Source organism: Mirounga angustirostris, unplaced genomic scaffold (assembly GCF_029215605.1).
Source record: "Mirounga angustirostris isolate CCGP_5_RB_7025 unplaced genomic scaffold, mMirAng1.0.hap1 SCAF_15, whole genome shotgun sequence".
NCBI lineage: Eukaryota > Metazoa > Chordata > Mammalia > Carnivora > Phocidae > Mirounga > Mirounga angustirostris.
Window position 1 is genome coordinate 8035805 of NW_026991723.1, and position 19702 is coordinate 8055506.

Consider the following 19702-nt stretch of genomic DNA (forward strand, 5'->3'; position numbering starts at 1 on the left):
CCGTGTGCAAAGTGCGCAAGTGTGTTCTCCTTGGCCATGGAATGGCCGCCAGGCTTCTCTGTGAAGTGCTGGACCAAAACCAAGTCTTGAGTCAACTCCAGTAGCACCTCATTTTAGTTTCTGTGTACCAAATTTCTATAACCTTGAGGATGTTTCTAGAAAATATCTTTGAGTCTTTATGAGGGCATAAAATATCTATGAAATGGCATTAATTTGCCCTTAGATGTGGAGAGAGGGCTTGCTTTTTTGTGGATTGCTTTGTAGCCTATCCATAGGAACCCCATCACCCACAAGTGGACCCAGAGAGAAGTGGCCTTGGGGCACTTAGGTTTGTTCAGCCCGTTATCCCATTGCCATTTCTACCCACGACACGTAGTCTCTCCACTCTCTTCACTCACTACCTGCTTGAAAGGATTTTTTTTTTCTTTCAGTGCTATTTCTTTTATTAATTTGACACTATTTCTCAGGCACAGAAATGTTGGCAGCGAGGGAACTGTGAAGCAGTGTGATTTATCCGCACATTGGGGTGGCCTCGCTGGTCCCATTCACCCCCTGACCTGGTGCTTCTTGAGATATGGCCAAACTGGCCTAGTCAGGGCCTGAGGCTTGAATGTGAAATCTTCAAGAGTTCTGGTGGGCTTTTTCCACAGAATGAGAATTTTCATTTTTTTTTTTTCCTGATAATAAAAGTCATTTTAGCTCTATATAAAAATTTCAAATTAATACAGAGATTTAGAAACTATGACAAGTAAATTTCATAGTCACAACCCTAGGAGAGAACCATCATTAAGAATTTAATGTGAGGATTTTTCCAGGTTTTCGTTTGTTTGTTTGTTTATATATAAGCAAATACAAAAACAGACCCAAAATGTGTCATACAAACGTGTTTCAATTATACCATCTTCATGAAGCAAATGTCTACCCAATGCACCCCTTTCCCTGAATCAGCCCACATTCCTTCTGGATGTGCTTCTTCTGACAAGCCCTGTTATTATAAAGTCCATTCTCCAGAGAGGCAAAAAGGTAACAGGATAAAGTAGGTGAGCCTCAGCTAAGAGCACTTCTGTGTTTACCTCTCAATAATGCGGCACGTCCTTTCTGGTCAAGAAACCTCATGTCAGCCTTTTCAGTCACACGTCCCACTTCTCAGGAGATGGTGTTGCTGGTAACCACATGCCGCACAACGTGTGCAACTGTGTGTGGAGGCCCCGTTCCTCCTCATCACTCTTCTCTGGAACCAGCTTTGCCCCAGTGGTAAGATAATATTAATGAGGGAAGACAAGTCAAGGGGCCCATTTGTTAGCAGGGACTTCTGGAGGTGTGTGCTCTAAATGGTACAATTCCATTCGACAGCCCTTAGAAAGAGTCCAACTAATCGGACTGAAGAGATAGTGGTTAAACATTCACTGCATGTTGATAAAGTCAAAAGTTTCATAGTGAAGTATAGATATATTTTAGTTACAGATGAAGTATTCGATGCAGTTAAACAATTTTCGATTCAAACGGAAATTTGAAACAATGATCTTTTTTTTAACAGTAAAACATGTGGAAGATGAAGTAAAAACTCTTTAGATTTTTTTTTTTTAAAGATTTTATTTATTTATTTGACACAGAGAGACACAGCGAGAGAGGGAACACAAGCAGGGGGAGTGGGGGAGGGAGAAGCAGGCTTCCCGCCGAGCAGGGAGCCCGATGCGGGGCTCGATCCCAGGACCCTGGGATCATGACCTGAGCCGAAGGCAGACGCTTAACGACTGAGCCACCCAGGTGCCCCAGGGCACCAGTTAAATTTTATTTTTTATTTTAATTTTTTTTATTTTTTAAGATTTTATTTATTTGACAGAGAGACAGCGAGAGAGGGAACACAAGCAGGGGGAGTGGGAGAGGGAGAAGCAGGCTTCCTGCCGAGCAGGGAGCCCGATGCGGGGCTCGATCCCAGGACCTGGAATCATGACCTGAGCTGAAGGCAGACGCTTAACGACTGAGCCACCCAGGCGCCCAACTCTTTAGACTTTTAAGGCAGAAATCTAGTCCCCACTGTTTAAAAGTTATCGCTGATGGGGAGGTGTTCTCTACAGTCTTTTGAGGAGAACCTTGCATAGTGGTAAAGTTGTGTATGAGCATTTTCTCTCTCTACTGTACTTTTGAATTTTAACAGTACGTGCTGGAAAAAAATGAAATGGGAGTCCATTATAATGACGTCTTGGTTAACATAAAATGTGTTAAAATGTGGAGGTGACAACGACTACTTAATACATTTAATTTCCAGAAGTGAATATCGGCTATTAACAGTGAAAGTCAGTGTTGCCAGGAACGGAAATCCATCGTGCATTTTTAATCTGATAGTGCTGCCTCAGTATATTTTTAAGGGCCTATTTAATATGGTCATCTACAACATTCAAGGGCACCGAAAGCTCTATACACTAGCCCTTGCTTAAGCATGTTGTTATTTTGTGAATCAACATAAGCCTCACCTATATAAACATGGGCACAGGTGAAATTTATTTCTAGTGTAGATTTCAAAGGAGCCTGAGAATTTCCCTCCCTCCCTTAGCGTGTTTCAGCTCATCCCCAAAGCAGCATAGCCTACCCAAGTGACTACGTTAGGATGACTCAAATGATGCCAACTACTTAATCCAAAAACTGCAGGGAGTCCCAGAGGTCTTCTTAAGAGAACTCTGAGAAGTGTCCCTCACAGACTAGCCACCACTCAGTCACTGTTGCCGCGTTGGAAAGGACTGTGGGCGCGCGAGGAGCGCGCTGATACCCATGGCACGCACGGGGCCAAGACTCGCTTAGACGCCCCGTAATACGGTCTTGGTGTCGTTTGTGCAGACGAAGGCAGCGAAGTGGAAAGCGAAATGGATGAAGAACTGGATGACTCTTCGGAACCGCAAGCCAAAAGAGAGAAGACGGAGCTGAACCAGGCGTTCCCGGTGGGCTGCATGACGCAGGTGCTGGAGAGCGGCGTGCAGCCCAGCCTCCTGAATCCCATCCACAGCGAGCACATCGTCACGAGCACTCAGACTATCCGGCAGTGCAGCGCCACGGGAAACACCTACACTGCGGTCTAAGGAACATTAAAGCGTATTTTCCCAGCTAACATTACCCCTGTTGATAGATTGGGCTTAAGTTGAAAATTGAATAAGCCTGAAGGTCGACTGTTGTCAAATTCTATCTGTGCTGAACATTACCTTTTTGGAGTTGTGAAATGGAATGGGTGTATGTATTTTGCCAGGTCTCTCTCTCTTTCTCTCTCTCTCTCTCTCTTTTTTTTAACGTAAAAAAAAGAAAATCATTTGCCTCTAAATAATAAGTTCCTTTTTTTTTTTCCTTTAGTTTCAGGTGTCAAGAAGGATTTTTACCACACTTAATGCCAATGTTTTTGTTTTCTTATAATTAAAAAGTAATTTACATTTTTGTAGCTTAAAATATTTTATTGTTGATTGTTAGTCTTGGTGTATGATTTCATGTGTAAGTTTTTAATTAGATGCACTTCTGTGAAATATCAAAAGAAATGAATTTCTTTGATTTACACTGGAGGCATGCCCATTTGGCAGCAGATGCATCACATTTGCTTTTGAAAGGTGCTTTTCATTGGACAGAACCACAAGACAGGATTTTGATAACACTTTGGTACAGAGAGAGAATACAGAGAATTTTTATTACAGTGCTAGAGGGTTGGGAAGGTCATCTGTTTTTCTCTGGAGAAAAATTGAGCTGTGCATTTATCAGTTCAGAGTAAATGACAGAACTGCAAGAGATTATGCTAATATGTACATAATTTGTGTACATAATTATTAAACCATATTAATGCAAGCTTCCGTTAAACATTGAATTTTAACCGTTATTTGCATACCAATTCCTCTGTTTAAAGACTACTGATTCTGTATTTGGGACCACTGCACAGATGCATTCTGCTGTTGAGTGGGGCTGTTATAGTTAGATACTGAAGCTGAAAAAAAAAATGACTTGACTTTTTTTTGTTTTGTTTTGTTTTTTTTTAAGTGTACATGCTACTTATGCTGAGCTGGACATACAGGAAACCATTCCATTTGGATGACTTTCTTTTATTCCAGGTCTTTTTCCTAATAGTAGTTCAATATGCTGCTATTATAGAAGAAAATTTATAGAATGCAAGGAATGTAGCAACCTGCATATCGTGATTTCCTTCAAAAATATTTCCTGGTTTCTAAAGTATGTGGATTTAAATTTTAAACAGAACCTGAAGGCAGTGTACCTGGCACACCACACTGTTGCTTATCCCCAATTCGGTAGGATTTGGATAGGTGGCTGGATGGACCAGTGCCATTGAAGAATGTACATCAGGGATCATCGTACCTCGGCTATTACATGGTGCCTTAAAACAGAACTGAAGCTACGGTTTAGTAAGGCTTATTTTGTTCATGTGAATTCCTCTTCAATCCATTTGACAAGGTGTGCCTGTCATGTTCAGATTCCCGAAGTGAGGACAGGTCACATGTTCCTCAAAGGAAATTTAGGGCAAGCAGAGCAAAACAAAAAGACAAAAAAAAAAAAAACCAATTCCCCTCTCCGAGTGACCACGGATGGACTTTTTGTTCATAGAGCTGAACATTACTTGATTACAAATCAGATTGCTTAAGGGTGTGGAATAGCAGACTAGTTTTAATTACCAACTTGTCACATAAAATCATATATGTTTTAGGCCATTTTTATCTAGTTATCATTTAAGAAAGTTAACAAAATAAGCAGGTACTTACCGAAGTGCATCTTTTCAGTCTCAATGTTTTGGTTTTGTTTTGTTTTTTTGGGTCTGTGTCTTGGTGTCTGTGTGTCCGCAGCGCACACGAGTGCCCGTGGGCAGGGGTCAGCTGCAAAGTCAGGTGAGGTCCTAGACAGGATACACCCATCCCCATATGAATTTACATGAAAAGCCAAGGTTCTTTTAAGCGCTCAAGTTATTAACAGCAACAAAAAAACAGGCACATCGATTCATTTAAGTAGTTTTTAAAAAGCTGATCAGCAAAAATAAATGAATACATAAACACATAAAGCCAAAAAAAAACAAAAGGGAAAGCACAAAATGATTTACAGATGGTTAATGAGGCCTATATTAAACTCAAGATAAACTCAAGATGTTTATCTTTACAGTTTCACTGGGGTGGGGGTGGGGGGTTGGAAAGCAGAGGGTGAGCCAATCTGTAAAGTTAAAAATACCAAATGGCTCATTGGGTAGCATGCTATTGCTCAATTGCCTTAGGCCATTCACAAAACTAAGATCAACAAAGTTTCTTAAGTAAACTTTAAAGGTTCTAGATGTTATTTTTTAAATGGATTCAAATTTCATATGACTCCTCTCATGTATTTGGAAGTCTTCACTTGCATTCTCCCATCACCTCATCCAGATATCATTGAAATGACCCTTCCCCTTTTTTCTCCCCCCAAAAGGCGACAAATTTGCACCATCATGCACACAAAAAGGCAAACAAACAAACAAACAAACAAACAAAACACCTTCACTCGGAAGACCGCATATCTATTTCATTGTGCGTTAGGGAACGTTTACAGGTAAAATTAAAATCACAAAATGACAAAGACACTCTTAATTTCGACTCTCCTTTCTGAAAAGCTTTTTCGCTTTCCTCTCCATGTCCACCAGCCCCGAACCCACTCTATCTGTATCGGACCAAATGTATTTGCTGGTTTCACCTCGTTTATGGAACGATTTTCAGTGTATTTATTATCATTGTTTACTGTTGGATATATTTGTGTCATTAGAGGAATCTGATAATAATGGGCAAATTTAGGGTGATGGAAGGTAGGGATTGGGGACCCTCCAGGATTCAACATTTCTTCCAATTGTTCATGGTTTGTTCTCCATCAGGACAGATTAGAAATTAATAAATATTACTGCATTTCAGCTTGACTCAGTAGAAACCTCCTGATGTCCTTTACGAACACAGGAGCGTTCATCTGTGACGAGGGCAGACAGTTCCAAACCAACAGACAAAGAGAGCATCTATAGTCCTTAGTCTGTGCTATTTCTGGTGATCTGTAGTCTACAGTAAGACAAGAACACCTCTACAATCAGACACAGACATCTCAACCAATCTCGAATTTGAACTGTGAGCTAGAATTCAAACCTCATAATTTGTACATTTGAGGCAATTGGAACAATCCCCTTTATTGCATTTATTTGATGTTTGGTTTTCATTTGTTTCATTCATTGGAACTGTGACTTTTCTAAGGAAGATAGACACTAATACTCTCAGAGTAGATCTATTGACAAGTGACAAGTATACATGGTAAGGACTTCTTAATATTTCTTGACATTGTAACCAAACCCACTAGTCATGAAAAGTATCTACATAGACCAAGTGCTACACTTTCAGCAAGGAAGATGTAAGGAAGGCATGTTGGCTATTTGTAAGTTTCAGAAAAGATACTTCCATAAAATAGGATTGAGTGTCGTGGGTATGGTTTGATCTTCACATACATACTTTTGAGAATCGTACCCAGAAGATTCGCATTCATAAAGCCAGTGAACAATGGGGTGAAATAGGGGAAACACCTCCTTGGAAACACAGGGCCCAGTTTTGAAATTTTTCTTTGGCTCTCAAATGGCTGGTCACTTTTTCAGGATTCTCATCCAAACCATGTTTGGACTGACTATTTAAGTCTTACTGCCTTTTCAGAAATCTGCTTTCCTTTTTGTGCTTTTTCTTGTACTGTATAGCACGGTTCATGCACCTCTCTTTAGATGGTGTCCTTTAAAAACAAAGGTAAATTTTAGAAAATGGTTTTAACACTGCATACCTGAAATTAGTAGTGTGCAACATTGACTGCCTTCGATTTGTAGTAGATGAGTCAAAATGAACACGTCCTTGTGGCATATGCTGTCGAAGTCATTCAGGAATGACTCTGATTTCATTGCTGTCATCATGAACCTTTTTTACGTGAACGCACTTCCCTAGAAGTGCTGAACGTGATGCATTTTCAAATTAAAAAAAAAATTATTCAGATGATATATTTGAAATGTCTAAAATGCTGTGCTTGAAACATTAGTGTAAAAGAAAAAAAAATGTGTGTCACTGTGATGTTGGTCCTCTCTGTGTGGACACAAGTAGAAAGTAAAAAAAAAAACAAAAAAACAAAAAACTCTGGCAAGTCACCTTTCTGTACAATTTGAGGCAGTGGTTATAGACAACAAATTGACCTTTGGTAGAATCTTCCCTCCCCCCCCCCGCCCCCCGTTCTTGGTGAGAAAACACCAACTATCAAAACATGGAAATCAGGACAAATCAGAACTTCTGATTTCGATGAATCACACCAGAACGATGGGGAGAGGGGCGGACATGCAGTGCTATGAAAATTGGGCTTGTCACTAGATCAGATCAACCTCCATGTATATGGTTAGAACAAATCAATGAATGGAATCCTAGTATTTCTGCAAGTTTGGTGATTTTTTTTAAAAACTGGAATAGAAGCATTAATTCAGTGCTTAGTTCTAGTATTAGAAAACCCCTTTGATGTAATGCCTTGTATTAACCCTTTGAGCATTGTAAGATATACAATGGGGGACAAAAGCCTTTCAGATCATTTATTTAGACTTAGACCGGTAAAATATACTCTATATCCAAATGTCTAATTATGCTGTTTTTTTAAAGGGGGGGGGGGTAGGAAAAGAAAGTGTTTCCATGCTGAACACTTGCATTTTATATACAACTCTTAATTTTCTTCTTCAAGAGGGCTTGATATATTTATTCCCAAATATTCACTGCCATCTAAGTAAGTGTACTGTTTACAGAAAAAAAATCAACTTTTCTAGCATCACATCATGACTCTAGAAAAGGAGGACAGATACATGGGCCTGTGGACCTATGTCTTAACTGACCTCTGCACATTGAAAGTACCTAGATTGCCTTTAAAAGGTATGATAAAGAAAGGGTTACATTTCTTTCTTTCTTTCTTTTTTTTTTTTTTTACCTTTCCCAAAACAAAACAAAAGATCTTGTTTATTTAGCTTTAGAAAAAGTACAATTGTAAGTGAAGCCTTAGGAAGAAATGAGTTCGAGTGGAAAAAGAAAAGCTGAACTCTTTGGGGGCAGGTAAGCTATTTGGAGTTAGATCGCTCATAAAATAATATTGTTTGGGAATTTCATAGAGGGCATAATTTTACCTATGCTCCAAAACTTTTATAACACTTGGTCAAAAAAAATTAGACGTAGATAGAATGGAGAGCAAAGCACTCGAGTTTCAGCTCATCTGTCAGGAGATGCCATGACGACTGCTTCTGATATGGGCAAATGCCAGTCCGCTTACACAGTTGCAGAGTTGGCTCAAGGGACGCTCTGCGTGCCCTTGATCCCCCTTTTGTCCCCCGCGTGACGGAACGTGTGTCGTCTGCAGATGCGCTTGCACAGCCCTCGCCGGGCGCCGCCTAAGAGTGTAACCTATTCCGATGTCTGATGAAGGGACATCCATAGCATAGTGCAAGTTTGCCGTAAAAACATTGCTTTTTAGACAGTGTAGGAAGTCAAACCATGCAAATTACTCATGTGTTAACATGCAATACTCAAAGGGTTTTAATTTGACTCTCTTCTTTTGAATTCTTCATGATGATTTACTGTAAATGCTTCTCAGTTTGCATGCTCTGATCATTGCTGCTAGTGATTTTATGTGCCAGTAGACCTGAGTTTAGTTTACCAATTTTACTTAAATAGTAAAAGCCACTTACAAAGTGACTGCCTAGGATTTTTTTTCTTTTGTTTGAAGTAATTGGTAATACGTCTTATTTTCAAAAAATGTGTTTCGTCTCTTCTTTTATTTGGTTCCGGTATTTGATTCTTTATTTCCCCCCCCTCTTTCCTTTCTTTTTAAAATAAATTATGATGTTGGGATTGGAAGCCCTGAGTAATGAAATCTTTTGGTAAGAATTGTTACGTAGCTCGATAATGAGGACAACAAATCTCTGTTAGAAGAATTCTGATTCTGGGGGAGGAAGGAAAAAATTAAAACTCCCATTGACTGTTAATAACCGAGTAAATTTTTCCTTCAATGAATTAATAGTTTTGAACGAACGATTGTCTTGTTTTAACCTGCTAACCACAATTTTAAATGACCCAATAAAGGAGGTATTGAATTTTATTCGTTTAAAAAGCATCTTTTGTACCAAAGCAAATTTTTTTCGCTACTCATCTCCATCATCAATTGGGACCTATGGTGGTGACCAATGCGTTGGTTACAGAAACTTTAAGTGAGTGCCTTGAGAAAACTTGGAAATTTGTGCCTGGGGTGGTAAACTTTTAATTAGGTTAATTGTAGTGCTTACCAATCAGTAATTCCGCTATCACTCAGGGCTTTCGTACCTTCTAGGTAAAACTTTCATTGTGTTTTTTTAAAATACTGTATTTTTTTTTAAGTGCCATCATTTAAATTTCACTTAGTAAGTGGCAGATTACATTATTCAGTCCCACAAGCACAGAAACATAGTAACACTAGGAGATATTTGAACATTTATTTTACAATCGACTGAATATATTATGTAAATGAGGTAAGCAACTTTTGTAGAGATTGTATGTGTGAGATAATGTAATGTTCTTTTCCAGTTTTTGGACTACAGTTGAATAAACTTTTTAATTATTTAAAAACATCTTTACCGAATAACATGTGATGGTTTTTTGTATAATGTATTTGATTTTGTAAATACGTATTTCCTGATGTGATTTTTGTGAGAAATGCTAAATCTTTTAGTATATCATGTCCTCTCAAAATTGGCAGGAGCTAAATAATAGTTTGTGGGCGATTTGTATTGTGTACTGTACAATAACTGGGGAACTTTTATAATTATAAAAATATATATTAACTTTTAGTGTGTTGTTTAAACAAATGACTGGAACATACTAAAGATATTAGTAGGATTTTTCTGAATATTTCAGACTTGAACTCAGGCTAGCTTTCTTGTGTTTTTCAAAACAAAATGGTGTCTTGTCTTTTAAAATCAATAAATTTGTTTCCTTGTTACAAATACATTTGAAATGCCTTGATTTTTTACCCCCCCTCAAATCGTTGCCAGGAAGCTCAGAATGCACTGCCTGCCTCATCTAGAGGGTAGTCTCTGTGTCATTGACTAGCTTCGAAACAAAATTGTTTTCCGTTTTTGTGTCAAATGAAATTAGCAATATTTACACATGAACAGCACAAAAAGAGAAAACAGAATTATAAGCCCAGCAGGGTACAAATCTTACCCTCAAAGAAAGTTAGTGATTGAATGCTGTTTAATTTCAGAAGCTGTCAACGGTTCCCGTTGTAAGTCCAGATTTTTGGATGTTTGTAATGTGTTTGTTTTATGTCACTTGACATTGATATTTGGCACCCAAGTTCCTTGCTTAGATTGCAATAGCTTATTAAAATTCATTTTAATACACTTAAGGAGATGCCCTGCCCCCATTTAATTCTTCTTCGAATTATATAGTTACATACAGAAAAATTTATCATTTTCAGTATGCATTACTGAGTTTTGACAAACACACACAGGCATGTAACCACCACCACAATCAAATTTAAAACATTTTTTTTACCTTGCAAACATTTTTTTAAATGATTGTGTGTAGGGGGGGGGCCTCCTCCTAGAATATGGAATAGCCAGTTTATTTTGATTTCTTTAAAAGATAGAAATGCAAGACAGAAAATATCCTTTTGGGAATCCCCAGCATGGTGCTTTCAAGTCATAGTACAAAGTTACTTCTGAAGCAAAAATATTGACATCTTAGCCCACAGAAACACCAAAATCATTCTAACTTATGTGGACATTTAATCCAGTAACATAGAAATATACCAAAACAATGTTAGTTAATAAACAAATGAAAGAAAAGGCAGACAGAATTAACGTCAATAGAAGAGGCAGTACTATGCTAGGAAGAAAATGAATCTAACCAATCTGAGCATTTTTATGTTGCATAAACACTTGTGAAATATTTGGAACTTCTGTATAAAAAAACAGAGTTCCCAGTTTCCAGCCTTATTTTTGTACTTGGTTTCTTTTAAAAATCTGAAGTCTTTCAAATATATCCTGTACTTAGTGCACTTTGGTTACACTATTCTTCTCACCAAAGGTCCTTAATAGCATTTCCTTCTCTTTTGGAACTTGGACATTTCAAGACATGAACTCAGCCTGAGAAATATTACCGGTTTTCATTAACTGATTCAATTCAATCCACCAAATACTTTCCCTCCATTATGGTCTAAAAGTAATGTGTGTAAAATCTGCCATTCATCATTTGGCCGAAGCACAGATTGTTTTTTGTGGAACACCATAATCAATGGTATGGCTGCCATATTGTTTAGGATACTGTATCTGAAATCAGGGGAAGGGAGCAGAAGGGCACTCCAGTCTGATTCTGTTCTGCTTCTCTCTGAAGCAACATCTGGACCGGGAGGAGGGGTCAGCTCGCTCTCACAGGGGCTGGATGTCAGAGTAGTTAGGCTGAGGGACCTTAGACGTAGAAGCTTCCCAATGCTGATGAGACGCATTTTTCATCAGTTTGTTGTTGGCTCTAAGATTGGAAAGTATCCCATGTGTGCCCGGCAACATGGGAAGTTGGGCCCAAGCTGTCTGAACACAAAAATATTAGTATTAAAGTAAATAATAAGTGCACTATTATTGCAATTAAAAGGGAAAGATTGTCAAACAGCATTTTTGAAAGAGAACAGATCTCTATACTGGGAAAAGCACTCCAAGAGGTTGAAAGCAAAAAAATAAAGAAAAAGTAGAAACATTATGAAATAATTAATGATAAATCTGGTAAAAAAATGTGAAAGGTCTGTACACTGAAAACTATAAAACGTTGCATGGGAGAATTAAAGACTTACATGGAGAGACCCGCTGTGTTCATGAAGAAGACCCAATATTGCTGAGATATTAATTCTCCCCAATTTAATCTATGGAGTCACCATAATCCATCAGAATTCCAGCAAGCTTCTAATAGACAATGACAAGCTGACTTCATAATTTATATGGGAATGCAAAGAATCTAGGTTAGCTAAAACAGCTTTGGAAAGAAGAACCAAGTTGGAGAGCTACCAACACCTAAATTCAAGGTTCTTATAAAGCTACACTACCCAAGATAGTGTGGTATTGGAATCAAGATAGAGCAACTGGATTTGTCAAATAGATGAATGGAAAAGAATAAAGAGTACAGGAATGGACCCACACATTTATGGGCCACTGGTTTTTGACAAATGTATAAAGGCAATTCGATGGAGAATCTTTCAAAAAGGCACCCGTATGTTTAAAAAAAAGTTTTGATCACCCCCTACACAAAAAAGAACTCAAAAGGATCATAAACCGAAAGATAAAACCTAAAACTATAAAACTTTTTATTTTTTAAAGATTTATTTATTAGAGAGAGAGAGTGTGTGTGAGAGGTGGGGGAGGGGGGGACAGAGGGAGAGAAAAAGAGAAGGAGAGAAGTAGACTCCTCACTGAGCGCGATGCCCTCCACAGGGCTCGATCCCAGGACCCTGAATCCATGACCTGAGGTGAAATCAAGAGCGGGATGCTCAACCAACTGCACCACCCAGGCACCCAGAACTATAAAACTTTTAGAAGAAAGTGTAGAGAAGATCTTTGAGATCTTGGCTAAGGCAGATCTATCTTAGCCGTGACTCCAAGGATGATCCATAAAAAAAATCAAACTGATAAATTAGACTTCATAAAAAATAAACGTTCTGCTCTCCAAAAGATGCAGCTAAGAGAACGAAAAAATCAATCCTACATTGGGGAGGAGGTTTTCCTCAGTTCTCTCATTTTTCTGCATGTGTTTTGAGCAAATGGATTAGATAGATTTAGCAAAAAGCCTTGGAAGATGGAAAGGCTCCCTCCGGGGCAGAGGGCATGTTTGTTTCCTGACAGTATGATAAAGATAGTTGTCTTCTCCCGGGCAAAGGTTGGGCAAGCTTGCTAGCAGCCCACTTTAAAAATGGCTGGGGTTTCTCAGCTGTGACACAAACAACCCTACCTGTGCAGGACCCACCTGGGTCTTTCCATATCCCTCCTGGGTCTTTGGCGGGGGCGGGGGGGGGGCGGTTTGTAAACACGAAGCTCCAAAGTCCTTTCTCTCTAACCGGGGAGCCTTGTGTGCCCTGCTGGTATCTTCCAAGGGGAAGCCTCCCCTGTTAGTTTGCCGGCAGGTTAAAATATCAGACCCTTCGCAGCTCTTGACACCAAAGACTGGGGGAAAATATTTACAAATCATGTATCTGACAGAGGACTTGTATGCAAAGCTATAAAGAGGCCTCCAAACTCAAGGTGTTGAAAGTGTCTGCACAGAGCACTAACCACTTTTAACACTAAATGCATGTTTTTGATGAATATTTACTTGAAGTCTGTCTCCCTTTATAATCCCACACCTCAGGATTTCAGGGACCTCTGTGTCTTTAATGAGATGCCTGCTCCCCAGGCTGCAGCTATGATGATAAGCAAATAGGCCTTTTTCACGGACACTGAGATCCTGGGTCTGTGCCTCTTGCTGTGCCCTGGGGGGTGGTAGCTGTTTAAAAACTTTCTCCGCCGGTCACAGTCCCGCGGGGGGACTCCTGAGCGGAAGTCCCGCTGGCCACCAGAGCCATGCCTTGCAGACGGGCCACGAAACTCAGGGCGCCAGACCAGGGTACAGGCTCCTTTCTGGGTGAGACTGGCAAGCTGGAGCCCCGCCACCGATCCCTAAAAGTGAGCCAACCCAGAAGCACGCCTCCCCAGGCCAAAGCTCCTGGACAAGCACACAGGCTTCTTTCCCCACAAGACCGGGCTGTGTTTTAGTCCGCTGCCTGTGCAGTGCCCCGGGGGTGGCGGCCTGCCCAGAGCTGTGTCTCTGGTTGTCACAGCCCTGGGAGGGCAAGCCGTCCTGGCCCCCAGAGCCAGGCGATCAAGCGCGTCCCCCGGGCAGGTGCGGCCCACGGCGGGCGGGAAGACGGCGCGGGCGGAAGCGGAAACGCAGGTGGGGGGTAAAAACCAAGATGGCGCCCGCCCGCCCGGCGCTGGACGAGCTGCGCGTGCGCGTGGGTGAAATGAGCCGCCGCTCCTCGCGCCAACGCTTTGCTACGAGCGAGGGGACCCTTTTCACTTCAGTCTGCACAGGACGGCGGCTGTCGCGGAGCCCCGGGCTGGTAGGTCCCTGCGCGCGAGTCCTTCAAGAGCGGCTCTCGAAGAGGGAGCCCCGTCGGTTTCCAAATGTGTTAGCTGTTTTGGGGGCTCGGCTCTCAGGCGCGGGTCTTAAAAGTCCGGTTCCAGATGTGGCGTAGGACCCTTTGGCTCCTCAGGGAGACGTGCTGGCTTTCGAATTCCCTTGCGGTGCTCGTTGCTGGGCCGGGGTGAGGTTCGCGGCGGGACCTTGGCCCAGCCTCTCCTCCCTGCTTCCATGTGGCTTCCCTCCCGTTTACCCAAACTGCAGGAGTTGCTCGGCCAGCCTTTAGGGCTTGTTTTTTTTCCAGAGGAAGCTTCCATATGTAGCTAGAGCTTCCCTGTGTCTGTGGGAGGAGGTGACTTCTGCATCTTCCTCGGCTGCCATCTTGACCTGACCCAGGAGGCCTCTCAGTGTGGATCACTGCAGAGTTCCCACGAGCTCGGCCCTTCATAGGTAATTCAGTCGACAGATATTTGTTGCATGAATTAAGAGAACAGTTGCCTTATGATTATGCCTAATGACTATACTCTTTAAGGTCGATGGTTTCTGCTATTGCAAATAATTCTTTTTTTTTTTTAAAGATCTTATTTATTTATTTGAGAGAGAGAGAATGAGAGAGAGCAAGCACATGAGAGGGGGAAGGGTCAGAGAGAGAGGCAGACTCCCCGCCGAGCAGGGAGCCCGATGCGGGACTCGATCCCGGGACCCCAGGATCATGACCTGAGCCGAAATCAAGAATCACACATTTGACTGAATGAGCCACCTAGATGCCTCTTGCTTTCTTTTTTTTTTTTTTTGAAAGATTTTATTTATTTATTTGAGAGAGAGAATGAGACAGAGAGAGAGCATGGGGGGGGAGGGTCAGAGGGAGAAGCAGACTCCCCGCCGAGCAGGGAGCCCGATGCGGGACTCGATCCCGGGACTCCAGGATCATGACCTGAGCCGAAGGCAGTCGCTTAACCGACTGAGCCACCCAGGCGCCCGCAAATAATTCTTAATGACTCATCTTGCACCTTTTATCTGTGCATTCATCCTATTTTTCCCATACACATATATTCTCTACACACACTTCTAGAAGTCAAATTTGGGGGCTAATACGTTGTAAAATGTAGTCGCGTTGCTAAAGTGTACTGTGAGAGCTTAAATCAATTTACAATTCCTTCAGTAGCTCTGAATCAAGTCATTAGAAGCCAATTAACTGAAAGAAAAAAAAAAGTTGTAAAAGGGATGCAGGCAGGGCGGGGTCCAAGGACCCAGAGGGGCTCCCACAGGGCCAGCCAGGTGGGTCCTTGGCTTCATGCAGGGTGGAAATCAACATGAGCCAGCAGGAGGTGAAAGCAGAGTTTATAGGAGAGACATAGAGAGGCAGAGATGGAGCATCTGGGAGACTCGGAAAGGAAAAGAGAGTCTCGTCTTGGTGTAGGGCCTGAGGGTTTTTATTGACGATTGTGGTATGGTGCACGTGGCCTCTCAGGCATCCAGGAACCAGTCAGAAGGAGCACAGGGTCCAGGTGTCCATCATAAGTCACTTATCCTCCGAAGCCAGGGGTATTGGTGTCACGAGGTCTAACACCTATGGTCTGGAATATGCGTATAACTTTGGTCATTCTCAACTGGTCTTTCATTAAATGTTACCTTTTTGAGACAAATCATTAACTCCTTGTCCCTTATGAGGAGGATATATGCTATTTGCATTTCCTGAGGCCTGTGTACGGTGGGGTGGGGGGTGCAGGTCCTAGCAAGAATAGAAGCTGGGTAAGAAGCCAAGGGGGGGGGGTGGCGGTGCCTGGGTGGCGTTAAGCATCTGCCTTCGGCTCAGGTCATGATCCCGGGGTCCTGGGATCGAGCCCCGCATCGGGCTCCCTGCTCGGCGGGGAGCCTGCTTCTCCCTGTCCCACTCCCCCGGCTTGTGTTCCTGCTCTCACTGTCTCTCTCTCTGTCAAATAAATAAATCTTAAAAAAAAAAAAAAAAAAGCCAAGGGGGAAAAAAACCCAGCTTTTTCTCTCATGGGGTCCCTTTGATTTCCCTGTCTCAAAAGCAATTTATATTTGGAGGCACCTGGGTGGTTCAGTTGGTTAAGCCTCCAACTCTTGGTTTAGGCTCAGGTCATGATCTCAGGGTCCTGGGATTGAGCCCTGAGTTGGGTTGTTCTAGCTCAGTGGGGAGTCTGCTGGAGATTCTCTCTCTCCCTTTCTCTCTCCCTCTGCCCCTCCCCACTGTGTGCACGTGTGCTTTTTCTCTCTCTCTCAAATAAATAAATCTTTTTTAAAAAAGCAACTTATAATTGATCTAGGACTTATATTTGATCATTTTACGGCAGAGAAATCAATACTTCAAAAAATCCTCAATAATCTGGCAAATGATTACTCAGCAAAATGTTACTTGATTATTTGGAACCCTTCCCTCAGCAATTGCCATGTTAAGTGTGGAAGCACTTTGGGCAAATAAGTATTTATGTCCCAAGTGATTATTCCGAAGTTAACCTTTGAATATGAATTGCAGTACAACACTAAGAGGTTATGTTAGCATGTTACTACAACTCTGTCATTTTAATTGTAGCCCATTAAACATACCTACATACTCTCAGAACAGTTCATTATGTCTATTAAGTGAGGGAACTGTTCTTTAAAGTATAAAAAATTTTTTTTAATCCTTCTGATATAAAATATGACTCATAATCTCACCAAATTGCAAACAACCCATTTCCTTCAAATGTAGAAGGAATAAGGAAATTATGGGCTATTCATTTAATGGAATACCAGACATTAATACATTAAAGCAAGTACAAGCAACAACATGGTAAATCTCACAAACATTACATAGATAAAAGATGCCAAATATGGAGGAAAATATGTTACATTATTCCATTTAAGTTCAAAAACGGGAAGAAGCATACTATAGTATATTCTTTACCTTTGGAGAGGAGAAAACATTTGCAATTGAGAAAGAACTCAAGGCTTTTGGGTGCTAGCAACATTCTATTTCTTGATCTGTGTAGTGATTTTATCTCCACTTTTGCTTTGAGAGAATTTACTTAGCTGATTAAAACAAACAAATATGTTAAAACTAGACTGAGTCCAGATTCACCTGTCTAGCAGAGCAAAATGGCTTAAAATCCCAGACCGACCCAATGGTTTTCTAAAGCCCAGGAAGAATTTAACTTATGCATTCGTATTGAGAGGCACCCCAAATACAGCTTTACTTTCAACACACTATTTAATGATGTCTTGAACCAGAAGCAGCCATGAAATGTTCATGCTTCAGTAATCACAAATGAATACTGCCAACCTGATTTCTTACATCTTATTACTAAAGGATATATTTGTTGAAGTTGATTGGAGTTAACAAATAAATACTAAGAATATTTAAAAAAAAAAAAAATCTCTGAGTGCCTGGGGTGCCTGGGTGGCTCAGTCAGTTAAGCATCCGACTCTTGGTTTAGACTCAGGTCATGATTTTGGGGTCGTGAGATGGGGTCCCTGCAGCGGGCTCTGTGCTCAGCAGGGAGTCTGCTTGAAGATTCTTGCTCTCTGCTCCTCCCTCCACTCTCCCTTTCTCAAAAAAAAAAAAAAAAAAAAAAAAAAATCTTAACTTACCAGGCACTCAGAGATTTTTTTTTTAAGAGTAAAGGATACAATCTATAACAGAACATTTTGGAAACTCTCCCAAATTTACAAGCTGTCCCTACTCTGCAGAAATGTTTCTCAATGGTCTGGAGTGCCCAGTGGTTTTCACTTTGCCCGAATGGCTATTCAGACAATTAGCTTCAGTGGGCTGTATGCATTAGAGGAGTAGCTCTGTGATCTTTAGAATACAGAGCCCTCAGTGTGACCCTTGGCAGCAAACCAAGACCACAGAATATGTCTAGGGGAAACCCTAAGAAACAGCAGGTATTATGGGCAGGAAATCACACTGTTTGTATTTCAGAAATAGGATGGTTTACTTGCTTGATAGGTGTGCTATCACTGCAATTTGCCCAATCCCAGACAGACATAGGATGCCATATGGCCATCCTGCATGATCGGCAGAATCCAAAATGCCACACAGCTTAGGACCAGTGAAACAGCAGCAGTCACACTCCTGCATAGAAATGTTTTGCTGGGGCACCTGGGTGGCTCAGTCAGTTAAGCGTCTGCCTTCGTCATGATTCCAGGAGCCTGGGATTGAGCCTCGCGTGGCATTGGGCTTCCTGCTCAGCAGGGAGTCTGCTTCTCCCTCTGCCCCTCCCTCTGCTCGTGTTCCCTCTCTCTCTCAGATAAATAAATAAAATCTTAAAAAAAAAAAAAAAGTTTCGCTAAGCAGTGTCATACAAATGAAGAGAGCCAGAGAGGGACATTCCCAGGACTTGTCCTCCCCACTCCTCTAGATAGCCCTGTCTTTGCTGGTTCTCAATTATGTAGCTGGTAGGGATGTCCATACTCACTGTCTACACACCCCTTTGATCCCACCACTCGGCTTCCAGCTTTTATGGAACTCTGTAGAGTTCATTTCTGTATGTTTTTAGAGGCACAATTGCTTTCTTTTTTTAAAAAAGATTTTATTTATTTATTTTATTTTATTTATTTAAGAGAGAAAGAGTGAGACAGAGAGAGAGCATGAGGGAGAAGCAGACTCCCTGCTCAGCAGGGAGCCCGATGCGGGACTCAATCCTGGGACTCTAGGATCATGACCTGAGCCAAAGGCAGTCGCTTAACCAACTGAGCCACCCAGGCGCCCCTAGAGGCTCAATTTCTTGATAATACTCTATAGATACATCCGTCCTGACATCTGGTTTTACAGGGTGGCTTCTGGGAGAGACTATATCTGCATGCCATGGTCTGCTGGGGGAGCGTAGAATATTCTAAAGCACCACTGTAAGCCATCTGCTTTTCCACGGAGTAACAGAGGTCATTGGGGTCTGGTCCAAGGAGGATTCATTAGGAGTTAGGGAGACAGGACCGTTTTTCATAAAATAATAAAGTAAGATCAAACAGAAGTATATAAAGAAAAAACAGTTCCTCCTCCCAATCCATTTCTTCTTTACAAAGGTAACAGCTATTAAGTTTGCTGCTGACTGCAGAGCCGGGGCTGGCAATAGAGATTTTTAAAAATACTTTTGTATCAGAGTGGAGTTTATGGACTGTGAAATGTGTGCCCCCTGCACTGAAATTCCTGGGTCAGAGAGGTGGCCCGATGCTCCTGTAACTGGCACATCCTCTCTCTCACATTCAGCGCACTTCAAAGTTTCCATCCTTTCTACATTTGGATGTCAGATTTATTAGGAGACATTGTTTTGTCTGCGGCATCAAGACCAGCGCATGCCAGGGACCCCGGTCCCCTGGGGTTCTTGCACAGGACGGAAGGACCAGCAGAAGGTGCCGGCGGGGAAGCGGCCATCAAGGTCCTGCCGCCGCGGTGCCCTGGTGACCTGGTTTCTCTCTCTGCTCGCTGGCAGCAGCTGCTTAGTCACGCGTTTATGAGAAGGCTGTTCTTTCAATTTGGCTTCTAATTCTTTTCTTTCAAGCTACGAATCAATTTGAATACAAAGGTTGAAGAA

The 19702-nt window shown here is 41.6% G+C and overlaps 1 protein-coding gene across 4 annotated transcripts in view; it reads left to right on the plus strand.

Moving 5' to 3' along the window:
* The window catches only part of RFX3 (regulatory factor X3), a 302075-nt gene extending 292064 nt beyond the window's left edge, over window positions 1-10011 (plus strand). For all 4 annotated transcript variants that reach the window (XM_064579886.1, XM_064579885.1, XM_054509150.2 and 1 more), the window contains one exon: window positions 2836-10011. In XM_064579886.1, the coding sequence (XP_064435956.1) occupies window positions 2836-3074 (239 nt within the window). In that variant the 3' untranslated portion in view covers window positions 3075-10011. The remainder of the gene's footprint in view (window positions 1-2835) is intronic.
* The last annotated feature ends 9691 nt before the right edge of the window (window positions 10012-19702 follow it).